Here is a 16,006-nt window from a genome sequence, read left to right on the forward strand (position 1 = left end):
TTACTCCAAGATGCAACAAATGCCTTCTTCTTGCTTGACCCCTTTTTCTTTAGAAGAGGACATTCATACTTTATATACCCTTTTCTTTGACAATTGAAGCACACCAGGGGACACTTTTTCTTTATTGATTCATGCTTCACTTCTTTCAAAATCATGAATCTCTTGAGTTCTTTCATGAGCTTGACCATCTCTTCTTCTTGTTCATCATCGTCTTCATCCACCTCATCACTTGATTCTTGATAGCTTTCATTGGTAGACTTGAAGGCAATGCCTACCTCTTTCTTCTCTTCTCTTCCCTTTCTTCATCTTCCTTCACCATCATCTCATGAGTGAGAAGGGAACCAATTAGCTCTTCGAGATTGAGAGACTTTAGGTTTTTAGCTTCAATAATGGCCATCTTCTTCGATTGCCACTCCTTTGGAAGAGAGTAGATCACCTTTCTCACAAGCGTCTCATTAGGGATTACTTCTCCATATCCCTTGAGACCGTTGACAATCACGGAAAATCTATCCGTCATAGCTTTGATGTCTTCATCGGGTTTCATCTTAAAGTTCTCGTAGCTATGGTTGAGAAGACTTTTCTTTGATTCCCTCACTTCGTCGGTTCCTTCATGAGTGACTTGGAGCTTATCCCAAATCTCTTTTGTACTAGAACAAGATGATATTCTTACATATTCATTTGGGCATAAAGCACATAATAGAATATGTATAGCCTTAGAATTAAGCTGGAAATTTTTCTGCTCTTCTCTACTCCAATCGTTGTACTTGCAGGGTGGAGAGAAGTAACCATCCATGATTGAGTTCCAAGCTCCTAGATTGTAGGATTAAATAAAGTACATCATCTTATTCTTCCAATGTGCATAATTTTCTCCATTGAAGAAGGGTGTCTTGTTGACCAGTTGTGAATCCATAATAGGATAATCTTCAATGTAATAAGCACCGGAAGAAAAAGTCATCTTTTTGTCAGTTGCGTCGGGAATTGGTAGAGCGTCTTCTAGGATCGTCTCAAGGTGTTTAAACCTTCTAACGAGTTAGGCTCTGATGCAAATTGTTGGGATTTTTGGACGCTCGAATTGACAACCGGAACGGTTTGCAAAGAGGGGTCGGAAAGGTTTTTTGTTTAGGGAGTAAGGAGATTGAAAGATAGAAAATTGCACAACGATTTAGAGTGGTTCGACTTTCTCAACCAAAGTCTACGTCCACTACCTTAGCTCCTCACCAAGGATTTTGCAACAAATTCACTAATTTGTTCTTTCTTTTGAGGAAAAAGAGATAACCTTACAACTCCCTAGTTTTTCCGGGCTAAACTAGAACCTTTCTCTAGAATTTACATGGGATTAGCTAGAACTTTTCCCCTTTACAAAAGGATAAAAGAAGTAAACAAGAAAACCTCTCAAAGGTAGGTGTTTATAAGAATTAAGCTCACTAGAACAATATTTACAAGAGAGAATGAAAATAAGAATGAAAAACTCTTCTCTTGTGTTTGATTGCTTGGATAGTTGTTCTCATTATTCTTCAAGTGTCCTCAGCTTGTATTTATAGCTTGAAATGAGTTTGAAGTCGTATATAGTCGTTGGGGATGTTTTGGAGCCGTTTGGAAATGATTTTTCTTCAAAAATATTCTACCCATAATAGGGAGTATCGGTACCCCTTCATAGGGTATCAGTACTCCTTCGTAAAATTCAAATAAACTAGCCATTGCAGCCAGGGGTATAGATACCCCTGGGGGGTATCGATACCCATGGTATAGATACCCCTGTAGGGGGTATGGATACCCTGGGGGTATGGATACCTCTGGGGGGTATCGATACCAACCGAGCAATCTGTTATTTCTCGGAACCAAAATGTTCATAGGGGTATCGATACCATATAGGGGGTATCGGTACCATACTAATGAAAATTGATTTTTGGCTTGAATAAGGCTCGAAATACTTTGTAAAAATTGTTTCAAAAATATTTTAAGTTTGAAACTTAATTTTACACTTTAGTAAGGATTGAAATTGACATTTAAAAAACTTGGAGTAATATTTTGATATTCGAATAATTTAATCGAATATAATTGAAAATATAATAAAATCTTAAAATTCATTAACACTTAATTTGTTATATCTAAACATCAAAATGTTTTCAGCAAAATCCTAAATCCTCTACCTTCCTCTCAAAGTCAATTTTTGAAGCTTTAATTATGGAAAAACCATAAGTGTGGGTTTAAGGTAGGTTTTGGGTCTTAGGTTTTCTTAATGTTCTCAATTCATTTTTAGATATTTTAACCTTCTTAATCCTTTAGATAATTTGGTTACTCATTTCATTCCTTATGATTAGTGAAAAAAGTGGGCGAAAGCTCCAAAAGCAAGAGAAAAGAGAAAGTGATACTTAGGTGAGTTTGGGTTGATTCTTCAGCTTCTAGATGTAAGGAAATACACATCTAACCTTCATTTATTGCTTGTATATTAGCATGTATAGTTTTGATGTTTGTATATATACATGAGGCATTTGAGGTGCATTGGGGTTTATATCATGAAAATGGATATTTGTTGTTGTTCATGCATAAAGTATTGACATTTTATGACCCTTGAAATATAAATAAGTTTTAAACACCGTTTGGGAGTCTTGGGGTACCTAGGGAGTAATTTAAGAGTCTTTACTCGAGAAAAATAGAGTTTTCTAGGTTGGGGCATCAATATTGGAGGAACAATACTGATACTGTTCGTATTGAGTGAGAAATTTCAAAGGATTTATTAAGCGAAGTATTGTTACTCGTCCAAGGAGTATCGATATTGTTCATGTAGTAATGATACACAAAAGCTTAGTATTGATACTCGGGTACTCGATTAGATTCCAGTAGCCAAATTAGGTATTGATACTCATGAGAGTATTGATACTTCCAGTCAGGGTATTGATACCGAGGCATTTTTCAAAATATGGAATATAATTTCGATATTGGTACTTATGAGAGTATCAATACTGAAGGTAGAGTATCGATACTCTTAGGAAGAGTATTAATACTAAGGCTTTTTCCAAATCATATAATGTAATTTTGGTACTGATACTCAAAGAAGTATTGATACTTAGGAAGGGAAGTACCAGTACCCAAGGGGGAGTATCAGTATCATCTTGAATACTTGGGTTTATAAGAGTAACTTACATTAAGGAGTCACGGGTTTCGTTTCGAGGGGAAATTCGTCAATAAACTTATAAGTGATGACCTTAATAAATTGGGTGATAACATAAGATCTTAATAAGGTAAGATTCCATAAGGCTTATGCTTTTGTTTGACTCTCGGGAAATGATGATGACACCCAAGTCACTTTGTATGTCGTTGATTGGTAGAGTGTGGATTATTCGGATTTATCCAAAGTAGTGATTGGGCATTTAAAATGCTAGTTGGACATAGTGTTGATGTTGAGTGACCCGACCCCATCCCAAATACTCTAGAGGAGTATACTAGTCATGCAAGGTGTCGATTGTTTTGTGATGCTAACTGACCCCGAGCTACACCATGATGCTTACTTTTGTTGTTGTCTTGTTGAATGTACTTAATTTTTCATAACCATACTAGTACCATGCTTATATATTGAATGCATGTAGTATAGTAGGGTTATTTTTGTGGCACTGAACTTGTGAGCTCAGTGTATGGAATGTGTTTCCATGCGTAGATTCTTAGGTGTCAGTTCGAGGGGCTCATCGTCGGACTTAAGGATTTTCAGACTTGATATATTAAGAGTACGTCTTGAGTATTGCAATGAGCATGTACTTTCATAGACCCTTGTTTAATGTTTGAGTCGTAAACTCTATTTGAACTTATGTGTTTTGACTATTTTCATGGGAGCTCCTTACCGGTTGCAAACCAAACTTATATTTTGAGAAGTTATTATGTTTTATATTTTATTGTCTTGAATTTATGAATGTGACAAAACGATTCCAAAAAATGGTTAGCCACTTAGGTAGTTCCGTGTAATATTCTAATCATTCAGATTTCAAGTCGTGTCGAATTAAGGTGTTACAACCATAATTATGCAAAATAAACAATGTAGCTCATAAGTGTATTTACAACAAAGAATTTCACAAATTGGGCACAAAAGAATACTTTGATGTTGGTAGTTTTGTTTAATATGGTTTTTGTTGATCTTGTGATGATTTGACTTGCAATTTATACCTTCTTAATCAATTATAGCTTATTAGAATAGTTGAGAGTGATTATAGTCGTTACTTACAACTAAAAATAGCATTTAATGCAAAAGAGATCGATCCTTTTTCAAATTATTAGATCGTTGAAAGAAAGGGATCGATCTTTTAAGGGAAGGGATTGATTATTTTCATCGAGGGATTGATCATTTTGATGAAGGGATCGATCCTTTTCCTCGAGGGATCAATCCTTTTGCTAAAAGATCGATCCTTTGAGCCAAAAATCCTTGGAAACTCAACTTTAAAGCGCGAAAGCGATCAAGTAAATTTTTGAAAAGGTTTGATTAAGTTGGAAAACATTTAAAACATATTTTTCAATTGATCTTGACTTTGAATTATTTTTGGTAAATTTTTGACAAATTCAATTAAGTCTAAAAATCAATTTTACAATTTATTGTTATATTAAAACATTAATTCAACCCATTAATTAAACAATCTCATAAGGGAATGAAAATACATTCAAATCATCAGTGTTTTTTAAATAATTATCCTTATCCAAGACTTATATGATTTTATTTATAGTAATCTTTAGGATAAAGTACACAAATATTCCCTTGACTATAGGATACTACTTTTTTAAATTCATCAATTATTAAAAGTTATAAAATGATCATCCGACTATAGAAGATGCTTTATTAAGTCCCTTGACCATTAAAAGTTGCAAAATGATCACCCACCTATTCATTATGTTCTAAAGTCGTCAATTTCCATTAAAAAATTGATGTTTGCATAAATTTGATGTTAGCATGATGATTGAGATATGATAGTCGTTTGAAGTTCTTGGATCAGATTTTATTATATCATAGTTAGCAGGCTAATGTTCAGCTTAGAATACCGTTAATTTTTAACGAAAAATGATGAGTTTGGAACATAATGAATAATCATGTGATAATTTTCTAACTTTTAATAGTTGAGGGACTTAATAAAGCAATACCATATATCGAAGGGTCATTTTGTACTTTACCCTATTTTTAATACAAATGAGTTTTAAAACAATATTTATATTTATTTCCTTAAAAAATATTTTTTATTAATCTAAAGTGATTACAAACAGTAGTATTTGTCCAATATAGACTTTTAACCATTTGACAAAGAATATTTTAATTACCCCTATAGTTAGTTGTTGATGCTCAAATTTAGAACTTTTAAAAATAACAATCATCTCTTTAACCACTAAATAACTCCTTAAAACTGAATTTTAAACAATATGTTTAATACTGATGTGTATCTTTATTTGTCTTTGGACTTCCATCTTTTGAAAACCAGTTATCATTGACTTTGATTCCTAGAATTTAATACTACTAAACCATTATTCCCCTCTTAAAAAAACATATGTACTAATCCCAGAAGACAATTAATACGATGAGCAACCTTCATAGACAATCTGCCTCATTCGTTCGAATGCGGAGTGACACATTCACACGATAACAAAAAACGGAGTGCTTACATTGTTACGTACAGTATATATGTTAAGTTAATCATAATCATAGTAAAAATAAGAAAATCAAAACGAACAATTTTGTTCATGATTAAAAACGCGGGAGCGTTAACACTGAATTCTAAACAGAAAATCTACACGCAAGGGAGAGCCTCAGTTGTAGGGGCAACGAACATAATGGTTTTTATCATCCAATGTAAGATTTACCACAACTCCATTACTGGAATTTATGATTTGCACCACTTTCTTAAAATGGTATTATCATGTATCAGAAGTGAGTCGCCAACAGTGCTGCATACCATACATCCATACAAGGACGGACGGGAGGATAGACGCATGATTTTTTATTAGGGAACAAACTTAAACTTATAAAATTCTAGAGGAACAAACTTTAACTTATAAAATTATAAGGGAACAAAGATAAATTTTCAATAGAAATACATAAAAAATCTAAAATATATGATAATTTTAATTTTTCAGAGGGTGACCGCTCCTGTTTAGGTCCATCCCTACATCCATACGTACCAATGGAGCTTCGAGGAATGTCTTGTCCACCCCCACCTAGTTTAAAACTTTACACCATATACGCATAATATGTTCTCAAAGTCCAAGCATACCCACCTTGAGCTCCTCAGTTCTTCACAATCCAAGTTCAAATAGTTATCTCAAACAGCTTCTACCGCAATGAACCGGGTTGGACAAGCTTGATATATATATATCTATATATATATACATTATCGGCGCACTGCCTTGTCCGACATTTCAGTCTATCTGAGATAATGTGTTCATTGAAATAGACTAAGCTGAACCCCCCTCTGCCGGAATCAAATCAAAATCAAAGGTAAAAACTTGATATTTTTTGCAGAATTGACCAACTCGAGGCAAGATATCAAACCATAAAGTGTTCTTCAAGCAGCCCTTATCTAGATTTTCCATTTTAACTTGTAGTATCCAGGGGGATATACTGTAGGCAGAAATGCATCCTGTGAATTAGAAGCAAGAGCAGATGACTGAGACGATCATTTAAGATCAAACATGAGATATTTAAGTTATTCACAGAACAAACGGAAATTGCAATGGGAAAACTACTGGAGCGTGAAGAAAACGTGAAGCAATATATTCCATGACATTGATGAGTCCCTTAGAGGGAACGGATAGAATTGCAACTCGTGTGGAAAAGAAAAAAGATTGCTTGCTGTTGCGCGTATCAGATGTCAAAATGAAATCGAAATACCTAATGGCTAGAACGTAGTGCCTCATACAAAATTCACATTTATTAAAATTCATAGATATAAAATATGCTATTTGGGTCATTATGACACATAATTGCACACTAAAAGCTCTCTACCAGATAAGCATTACATGAAAGCACAAAAATTAGTTGACTCCGTAGATCCACTAGAATATCCCTTGTTCCAAATCATAGCTGGAGTAATATTGTGAATATTTGGTCTATAATGCCAGTATATTGAGCATTAATTGCATTCAGATAAAGCCCAACTTTATAGAAAATTGATCTATGAGCTGACAAATTACCATTTTCATCATTTGGCGGATGAAGTGCGTTGCAATGACGAAATCCAACTACTGGAAGGACAGATTTTATTTCCATGCCCAAGCCCAAGCCCAGAATTGGTTGCTTCATTGGGCAATGTTGACTTCAGCCCATTTCTTTTCAAGGTGCCAGCAGGTGCAAACGAAGATGAGGGTGTATGAGGGTAAAAAATCTGCCAAAACCAAACATGCAAATCAATAACGCAGATGAAGCTAAAATGGATTCCAAGATCTAAAAGCACCAAAAAACCTAATTCAGATAAATAAACCACAAAAAACTGTATCCATAAATGTCTACACAAACGAGAATAGTCGCCACAAATTTTCCTTCTGATTTTGAAATATGATCACGAACTTACATTTTTATCAACATTACTATCAGAAATCAAGTTCTTTCCTGTAGCTTGTTTAACTTGCATGTGTACACCTGGACCCGAAACATTGTTTGATCTAATGCGCTCTGTAATATCAGCCGAGTAAGTAGGATTGAAACCTCCTGGCAGTTAAGCAAAAACAAATCCTACTTATTTCATAGTAAAAGTAACATCAATAATAACAGAATTTGAAATTTCTCCACAATAAAGATCATTGATGATTTTACATATCAACCCTATCTCGACTTTTATGCAATTAGGTCTCTCCTTTTTAGCTTATCACGTGCCTTCTAAAATCCTTTATCCAACAGATAAATTCCTAAATACACAATTCAGTCATTTGAGCAAAAAAAGCATCACCAGGAGCTAACCTTGATGATTGTTCACATCCGCTGGTATTGGATGAGTGCTGCTACCTCCAGGAGCTGGCTGTAGTTTTGGGAAATATTATCTTATCAGAAAGAACAAATCTTCCATTAAAGGATACAAATACCAAATCACTAAGTCAGGTCCAAAAAATATATACAACCAAGAACAAACTTTTGTTGTAAGTTTCAAGGAAAAGAAGCAAGATACTAACAGATGATCGGAGCTGAGATCTACTTTTCTGAGCTTGCTGGTACTTTATGATAGTCCAGTCAAATATGCAGTCAAACTCATAACCTATAACAAAATATAACCAAAAAATAGTTAAACCAGAAATTCCAAAGGACACCGCTTTAGATCACAATCACTTTCTTCAGTAAAATTGATTAATTTTTCATGTTTTGAAACAATGAGTCTTCCAGAACATAGAAGACATAAGAGTATAGCACAAGCTAATTATGATGGCCAAGTGAGACAGGCATTGAACAATTCAACCGAGGAAATGGTCACTGTAGGAGCTACAGAACTCAAAAACCTCTTCTTAAAGAATTGATAGGTAAAATGCATCCAACAATACCTTCACGAGCAAACAAATCACGGAAAAGACGCTTCAAGAATCCATAATCAGGGCGTTGGTCAAATGTCAACGAATGGCAATAATGGAAGTATGATGCAAACTGTTGACGAAAACGGGGTAAAGAAAACAAAAGAACACGAGAATTTTACGAGGTTCGGCAATGTGCTTACGTCCTCGGTGCCTAGGCGGCGCTAGAAGTTTTTATTCAATGATATTTTAGGTCTAGGTTACATCTCTATTTATAATAGAAAACCCTGGTACATAATTACAAAATCAACCATGTACCGTACCGCGGGGGCTACGCCCCCGCACCCCCAACCCACATAATTCGTAACCCCACAACGAGACTTTCTTTGTAAGGACAGTTGATGTTCGCTTCGCTCACTCCGCTCCATTTCCTGTCCTCTTTACTGGTATATTTATGAGCCATACCTAACAAATCTCCACCTTGGCGAATATCCTGCCTCTTGGAAACTTCAATGTGGGTTGAGTTACCTTGATTCTTTAACAACTCAAAACATTCAACAAGTTCAAGCAATGCTTGAACTTGTCTGTCGTAACTGGCTTAGTGAACATATCAGCGGCATTCTCATCAGTATGTACCTTCTGAAACAAAACCTCTCCAGATGCAACCAACTCTCTGATCTTGTGGAACCTTACATCAATATGTTTAGTTCTAGCACGATACACTTTGATTCTTAGCCAAGTGAATAGCACTTTGATTATCACAAAGCAACTGAACTCCACCTTGTTGACACACCCAACTCCTTCACTAAACCAGTAAGCCATAAAGCTTCTTTTGCAGCTTCAGCCGCTGCCATGTACTCAGCTTCAGTTGTAGATAGAGCCACAATAGATTGAACAGTAGACTTCCAACAAATAGCTCTCCACCAAGAGTAAAGACATACCCTGTCGTAGATCTTCTATTATCCAAATCACCTGCATAGTCTGAATCCACATATCCTACAACCAAAGGATTATCCCGCTGACTCCCAAAAACAATTCCATGTCCCACAGTACCCTTTAAGTACCGAAAGATCCACTTGACTGCTTCCCAATGTTGCTTACCAGGTTTAGACATGTACTTACAAACTTGACTAACAGCATGAGCTAAATCAAGACGAGTACATACCATCGCATACATCAAGCAGCCAACAGCATTAGAATACGGAACCTTTGCCATATCTTCAGCTTCCTTATCTGTCTTGGGGCACTGTTCTGATGAGAGCTTAAAGTGATTCGCCAATGGAGTACTAACTGGTTTCGCGCTGCTCATCGCAAACCTTTCTAGCATTTTCTCAACATAACCCCGTTGAGATAGCCGCAGTTTCCTTGAGTCTCTGTCCCTGCAAATTTCCATTCCAAGAATTTTCTTTGCAGCACCTAAATCTTTCATATCAAATTCCTGACTCAATAAAGTTTTCAAACCGATAACATCATCCATGTTCTTCGCAGCAATCAACATATCATCAACATACAGTAATAGAAAAATAAAAGAACTATCATCAAGGCTCTTAACATAGACACAACAATCATACTCACATCGGTTGTAGCCAATCTTGATCATATAGGAGTCAAACCGTTTATACCACTGTCTCGGAGACTGTTTCAACCCGTACAAAGATTTCTTCAATCTGCAAACTAAATGCTCGTTTCCAGGTTGAGTGAAACCTTCAGGTTGCCGCATGTAGATCTGCTCCTCTAAATCACCATGCAAAAAAGCAGTTTTAACATCCATCTGCACTAAATGCAAATCCTAACTAGCCACCAATGCAAGTACTGCTCGGATTGAAGTGTGCCTGACCACAGGAGAAAAGATTTCATCATAATCAACTCCTTTCTGCTGTGAAAAACCCTTCGCTACCAAACGAGCCTTGAACTTCTCCCCCTTTTTTTTCTGTTACTACTGGTTTCTTCTTGTACACCCATTTGCAACCAATCGGCTTCTTACCCTCAGGAAGGGGAACTAACTCCCATGTGCGATTGTGATTCAAAGACTCCATCTCCTCAACCATGGCTGCCATCCACTTGTCGTTTTCCTGACTAGTAACGGCATCATGAAAAGTAACCGGATCATCACTGCTAACAATAAGTGCAAAAGATACAAAGTCTTCAAAACCCAATCTGTTCGGAGGCTTTATATTCGTCCGTCTCACCCTGTCTCTGGCGAGACTATAATCCTGCAAATCATCCGTAGTGGAACCACCAGAAGTCGGTTGAGAAGTTTCTGGTTTCTCAACTGGAAACTGCTCGAAATCCACCACTGTCGTGTCTTGCTTCTGCTGCAACATGGATTGTTCATCAAAAACGACATCTCTACTAATCACAACTTTCTTCGCAACTGGATCCCAGAACTTGAATCCTTTGACACCTTTCTTGTAACCCAGAAAAATGCACTCCTTCGATTTTGCATCAAGTTTGGATCTCTCATCAGCAGGTACATGCACATAAGCAGGACAACCAAAAATCCGTAAGTTATCAAAACTAACATCATGACCAGTCCATACCTCTTCTGCAACTTTCCCAGCCAGCGATGCCCTTGGCGATCTGTTGATAAGGTAACACGCCATGTTAACAGCCTCAGCCCAGAAGTGTTTGGGAAGCCCCGCATTCAACCGCAAACATCTGGCTCTTTCATTCAACGACCTGTTCATTCGTTCCGCAACACCATTCTGTTGTGGTGTCTTGCGCACTGTAAAATGCCTCTGAATCCCATGCTCCTTACAGAATTGTAGGAACTGTGAATCTGTGTACTCCGTACCATTGTCAGACCGCAAACACTTGATTTTTCGTTCTGTTTGGTTTTCTACCTCAGCTTTCCACAGCTTGAACTTCTCAAAAACTTCAGATTTCTGTTTCAAAAAATACACCCAAACTTTCCGTGAAAAATCATCAATAAAAGTAACATAGTACCTAGATCCACCCAAAGACGATGTCGTGGAAGGCCCCCATACATCAGAATGCACATAATCAAGAATCCCCTGAGTTGTGTGCTTCGCAGTCTTGAAACGGACTTTAGTCTGTTTACCAAGAACACAATACTTGCAAAAGTCGAGCTTACAGCTTTTGACACCATGCAACAAGTTTCTCTTGTGTAATTCTGCCATACCACGTTCACTAAGATGAGCAAGGCGCATATGCCACAATTTTGTCGTATCATCACAGGACTCAACAGAGTGAACTCCACCTGCAACGGTACTCCCTAATAATCTGTAGATATTCCCTGCAGTCATCTTGCCTTTCATCACAGTCAATGCTCCTTTAACAATCCGAATGGTTTCCCTATCCTCGTCAGCCTTAGGAATAAAACCATTCTTGTGCAAAGTGCCCAAGGAAATCAAATTCTTCTTCAAGTCTGGGATATGTCGAACACCACTCAACGTCCGAACGGAGCCATCGTGCATCTTAATTCTGACATCACCAATACCAACAATATTACAACATCGATCATCACCCAAATAAATCGAACCAGAATTAACCGGCCTGTATGTCGAAAACCATTCCCTATTTGGCGTGATGTGATAAGAACATCCAGAATCAAGAATCTAAGCATCCGTCAATTGTGTCGTTGAAATAGAAAGCATATCACCCTCACTGCAATCAGAATTATCATCCTCGACACGTTCACAGACTTGGATGACCATCACGCTTCTCATCAGTCTGCTTTTTCAACTTCGGACAGTCTCGCTTCATATGTCCCGCCTCCTTGCACTTGTAACAGTGAATCGTCTTCTTATCCCTGGATTTGGATCTGGAATTCCGCTTCCCGGACCCTACCTTCTCTGGCTTCCGTCCACGATCTCGATTACCCTTGACATATAAGCTATCGGCTTGAGAGCTTTCCCCTGCATTCTGCTTCCGTTGGTTCTGAGCCAACAAGGCTGCAGTAATCTCCTCAACATTGATAGTCTCTTTCCCATATGTAAGAGTAGTCACCATGTGTTCGTAAGAGGGAGGCAACGAACACAACAGAATCATCGCTCTGTCTTCATCCTCAATTTTCACATCAAGCCGAGCCAGATCAGAAACGATTTGATTGAAGAATTCACGTGTTGCGCCAAATCGTGATCGTCCTGCATCTTCAGCCCATACAGCCACTGCTCAGATACAGTTTTGTCGTTAAGGATTTGGACATAAACTGACTTTTCAACTTCCTCCAAATTTCGTCTGGAGACGATAGATGCATGACGTGATACATGACCTCGTCCGCCAAGCATAATCGTATGGTTCCTGCCGCTCGCTGCTGCAATTCTTCCCAATCTTCCTCATCCATCGACGCCGGCTTTGTAGATCGCAAAGCCTTCAAGATCCCTTGCTGCGCCAATAGATCCTTCACCCTCGTTTGCCATAATCCGAAGTTACCCTGACCATCGAATTTCGCGACTTCGAATTTTGCTCCTGACATCTGATACCAATTGTTGACGAAAACGGGTAAAGAAACAAAAGAACACGAGAATTTTACGAGGTTCGGCAATGTGCTTACGTCCTCGGTGCCTAGGCGACGCTAGAAGTTTTTATTCAATGATATTTTAGTCTAGGTTACATCTCTATTTATAATAGAAAACCCTGGTACATAATTACAAAATCAACCCTGTACCGTACCGCGGGGGCTACGCCCCCGCACCCACAACCCACATAATTCGTAACCCCACAACGAGACTTTCTTTGTAAGGACAGTTGATGTTCGCTCACTCCGCTCCATTTCTTGTCTCTTTACTGGTATATTTATGAGCCATACCTAACACAAACTCCACAGGATGATACTTACATAGAACCTTGATCAACAGAAGTCAAAGGAAACAGTAGCCGTGTTAATCAAATAATTCTTGAACTGCATAATAGAATTGAAAGATATATAAAACATAGTCATACCTCAATAGGAGTGGACACCTTCTTCTCACCTATTTTATCATATTTCTGCTTCTTTGTGGCAGCTTTCAAGCCTTGCCATGGAAGACTATATCATCACACATTTTGATCAGCTTAATACACAGAAACCAATACCAAAATATTACCTTAAAAGCACCAGGAAAAGGTTGTTTACCTTCCTCTGAGGAAATATAAAAGTACATAGCCAAGTGACTCCAAATCATCACGTCGACTTTGCTCTATGAAAAAAGCATTAGACAAAATATCCAAGTAAATGGACATGCACTTAGTTCAACTTGACTAATGAAAATAACATAAAAAGATGAAGTCCTTACCTATTCCAAGATGAGTATTGCAACTGGCATAACGTGCAGTCCCTGTTAAATTCTTGTTCTCACTGTAAGAAGCAAAATTAGTTATGTTGGTAGGGACAGATGCGGAATTTTATATTAGGGTGGCAAACTTATAAAATCTTAAGGGGAGACAACTTATAAAATTTTAGGAGGGTGAAAACAGATTTTCAATAGAAAAATATCTAAAATATATAGAAATTTAAAACTTTTAGTTAGGGGGGACCCGCCCTCGCCTAGGCCCATCCCTGTCAGTAACAGCAATTCAAGACTGACATATCATACACTGTCATAAAACTGCTTTACATCTAGCAAGCCAAAGAAACACAGAGGCAAATCACAAATAACAAACTAAACCCAAAACTACCTGTACGGAATATGGTGATTAGTTATTGAGTCTCGATATCTTTTTGCAAGCCCAAAATCAATTATATAAACCTGATTTGCTTTCCTACCGAGTCCCATGAGGAAGTTATCAGGCTTTATATCTCTATGAAGAAATCCCTTGGAGTGAACATATTCAATTCTTGTAATCTAAAAGGACTCAACCATCAGATTACAAAATAAAGTGATATTTTATAGCCAAAGAAAATTCGAAAAAAAACACAAACTTAAATTAAATTTAGCTCACCATTTGATCAGCCAACATTAAGACAGTTTTCAGTGAAAACTTCTTGCCGCAGTACACAAAAAGATCTTCTAAACTCGGCCCAAGTAAATCGAGAACAAGTGCATTATCTTCACCATCGACACCTGACCATTTTATGCTCGGAATTCCACCTATGGATTAATCAAGATCATTAAAAAAAACGACTCTGTTCCACAGTTCTAAAATCTAAGTATTCAATAATTGGATTAAGTTGAACGAGTAGAACAACACTTACTCCCTCCTTGAAGAATATTGTACAGCTTTGATTCGTAAAGCAGTTGCGGATGCTTTGTTCTATTGTTCTCCTATAACCGCCAAAATCAAATTAGTAACTATAATCTTTTAGAAACAAATGATTTTTCAATTTTAGCCGTCATTTCTACCGCAAGAAGCTTAAACGATAATCAGATCACGAATCTAAACGATTATTGAAGGAAACTTACGATCTTAACAGCGACGATCTCAAACGTATCGATATGAGTAGCTGTTGAAACAAAAATATATACATACTCAAATAGAAAAATAGTAGAAATCGAGCAGAGACGAACCGAGAAAAATTTCACCGAAGGATCCACCGCCGATCTTACGACCGAGCTTGAATTTGCCACCAACGATCCGTTCCATGCTTCAATTTGATCAACGAATTCGATCAATCAGATCATCAAAGCTAGTGAAAGAGATTCAAAGGATTTTTTACAAGTAATTGTTTTCTTTCTCGGATTTTATCTTCTTCTTTTTTGTTTTATTCTTTTAAGAAACTGAAACCACAAACAGGTTCGACAACAGAAGACAGAAATGAACTGCGTATGCCCTGAGATAAAATAAATAAATAAATAAATAAAATTAATTAAAAGTGGATAAACATAAATTTAAAATGGATAGAGGGGTAGTTTGGGGGTTTTAGTGTGTGTTAAGAAAGCTCGTTGACTGAAGCTATGGGATTCGCGCGAAATTAAAAAGATGGGTAAGTAGAATTTTAAAGGGTAAATATACATCTTTGTACCTAAGTTTAGCCTCAATGTTCAATTTGGTACCTAAACAGTTTTTGGTCCAATTAGGTACATGTGTTTTGATTTTTTTATTCAATTTGATACTTAAAGTTAGTTTCTTGATCCAAATAGTCAATTAAATATCAATTTGGAAAAAAGAAGTCTAATTCAAGTATTAATTTCAATCCAAGTAGTGGTAGATGCACATATAATTTGTTCACCCTAAAATTTAAATTTTCTTCTCTTAGTTATTTTATTGACTGTATCCACCTAAAATTTAAAATTCTACTGATTATACTTAACCTAAAATCTAAATTTTCTTCTATCTTTAATAAATTTTATGTTATTAATATATATATACACACGCGCTCACTTAAAAAATATGATTCCTTCTGATGTCTTTGTATTTACTCAAATAAAAACTTAATTTTTTAAAACTATCGAGTAAAGGCTTAACTTTTTTAAACTTCTTCAAATAACAGCCGAAATGTTGTCGACATTATTGGTTATTAAAGCTTGTCCGCAGTGTTTGTAATCTTTTGAGGCAGAGGTTGGTAGAGGTCTTGGTCCTTAATTAATGGGATATTTGTATTTTAATCAGTTCAAAATTTTAATAATTTAATTTAGTCCTTTCAAAATATTTTGATATCATTTCT

The 16,006-nt window shown here is 36.7% G+C and overlaps 1 protein-coding gene across 1 annotated transcript; it reads right to left on the reverse strand.

The window, feature by feature from the left end:
* Positions 1–6,039: 6,039 nt before the first annotated feature.
* On the reverse strand, positions 6,040–15,144 carry LOC120173438 (casein kinase 1-like protein 3). Its single transcript, XM_039180619.1, has 15 exons — positions 14,910–15,144; positions 14,805–14,845; positions 14,597–14,666; positions 14,344–14,492; positions 14,080–14,246; positions 13,698–13,759; positions 13,538–13,601; positions 13,366–13,450; positions 13,239–13,268; positions 8,494–8,593; positions 8,131–8,213; positions 7,922–7,979; positions 7,536–7,672; positions 7,159–7,349; positions 6,040–6,605 (listed from the first exon to the last, which is right to left on the reverse strand). Exons 1-14 carry the CDS (start codon positions 14,983–14,985, stop codon positions 7,167–7,169), a joined length of 1,305 nt encoding a protein of 434 aa, XP_039036550.1. The 5' UTR covers positions 14,986–15,144; the 3' UTR covers positions 6,040–6,605; positions 7,159–7,166.
* Positions 15,145–16,006: the final 862 nt, after the last annotated feature.

The sequence above is a fragment of the Hibiscus syriacus genome, unplaced genomic scaffold (genome assembly GCF_006381635.1).
Source record: "Hibiscus syriacus cultivar Baekdansim isolate YM2019G1 unplaced genomic scaffold, ASM638163v2 tig00111952_pilon, whole genome shotgun sequence".
Taxonomy (NCBI): Eukaryota; Viridiplantae; Streptophyta; class Magnoliopsida; order Malvales; family Malvaceae; genus Hibiscus; species Hibiscus syriacus.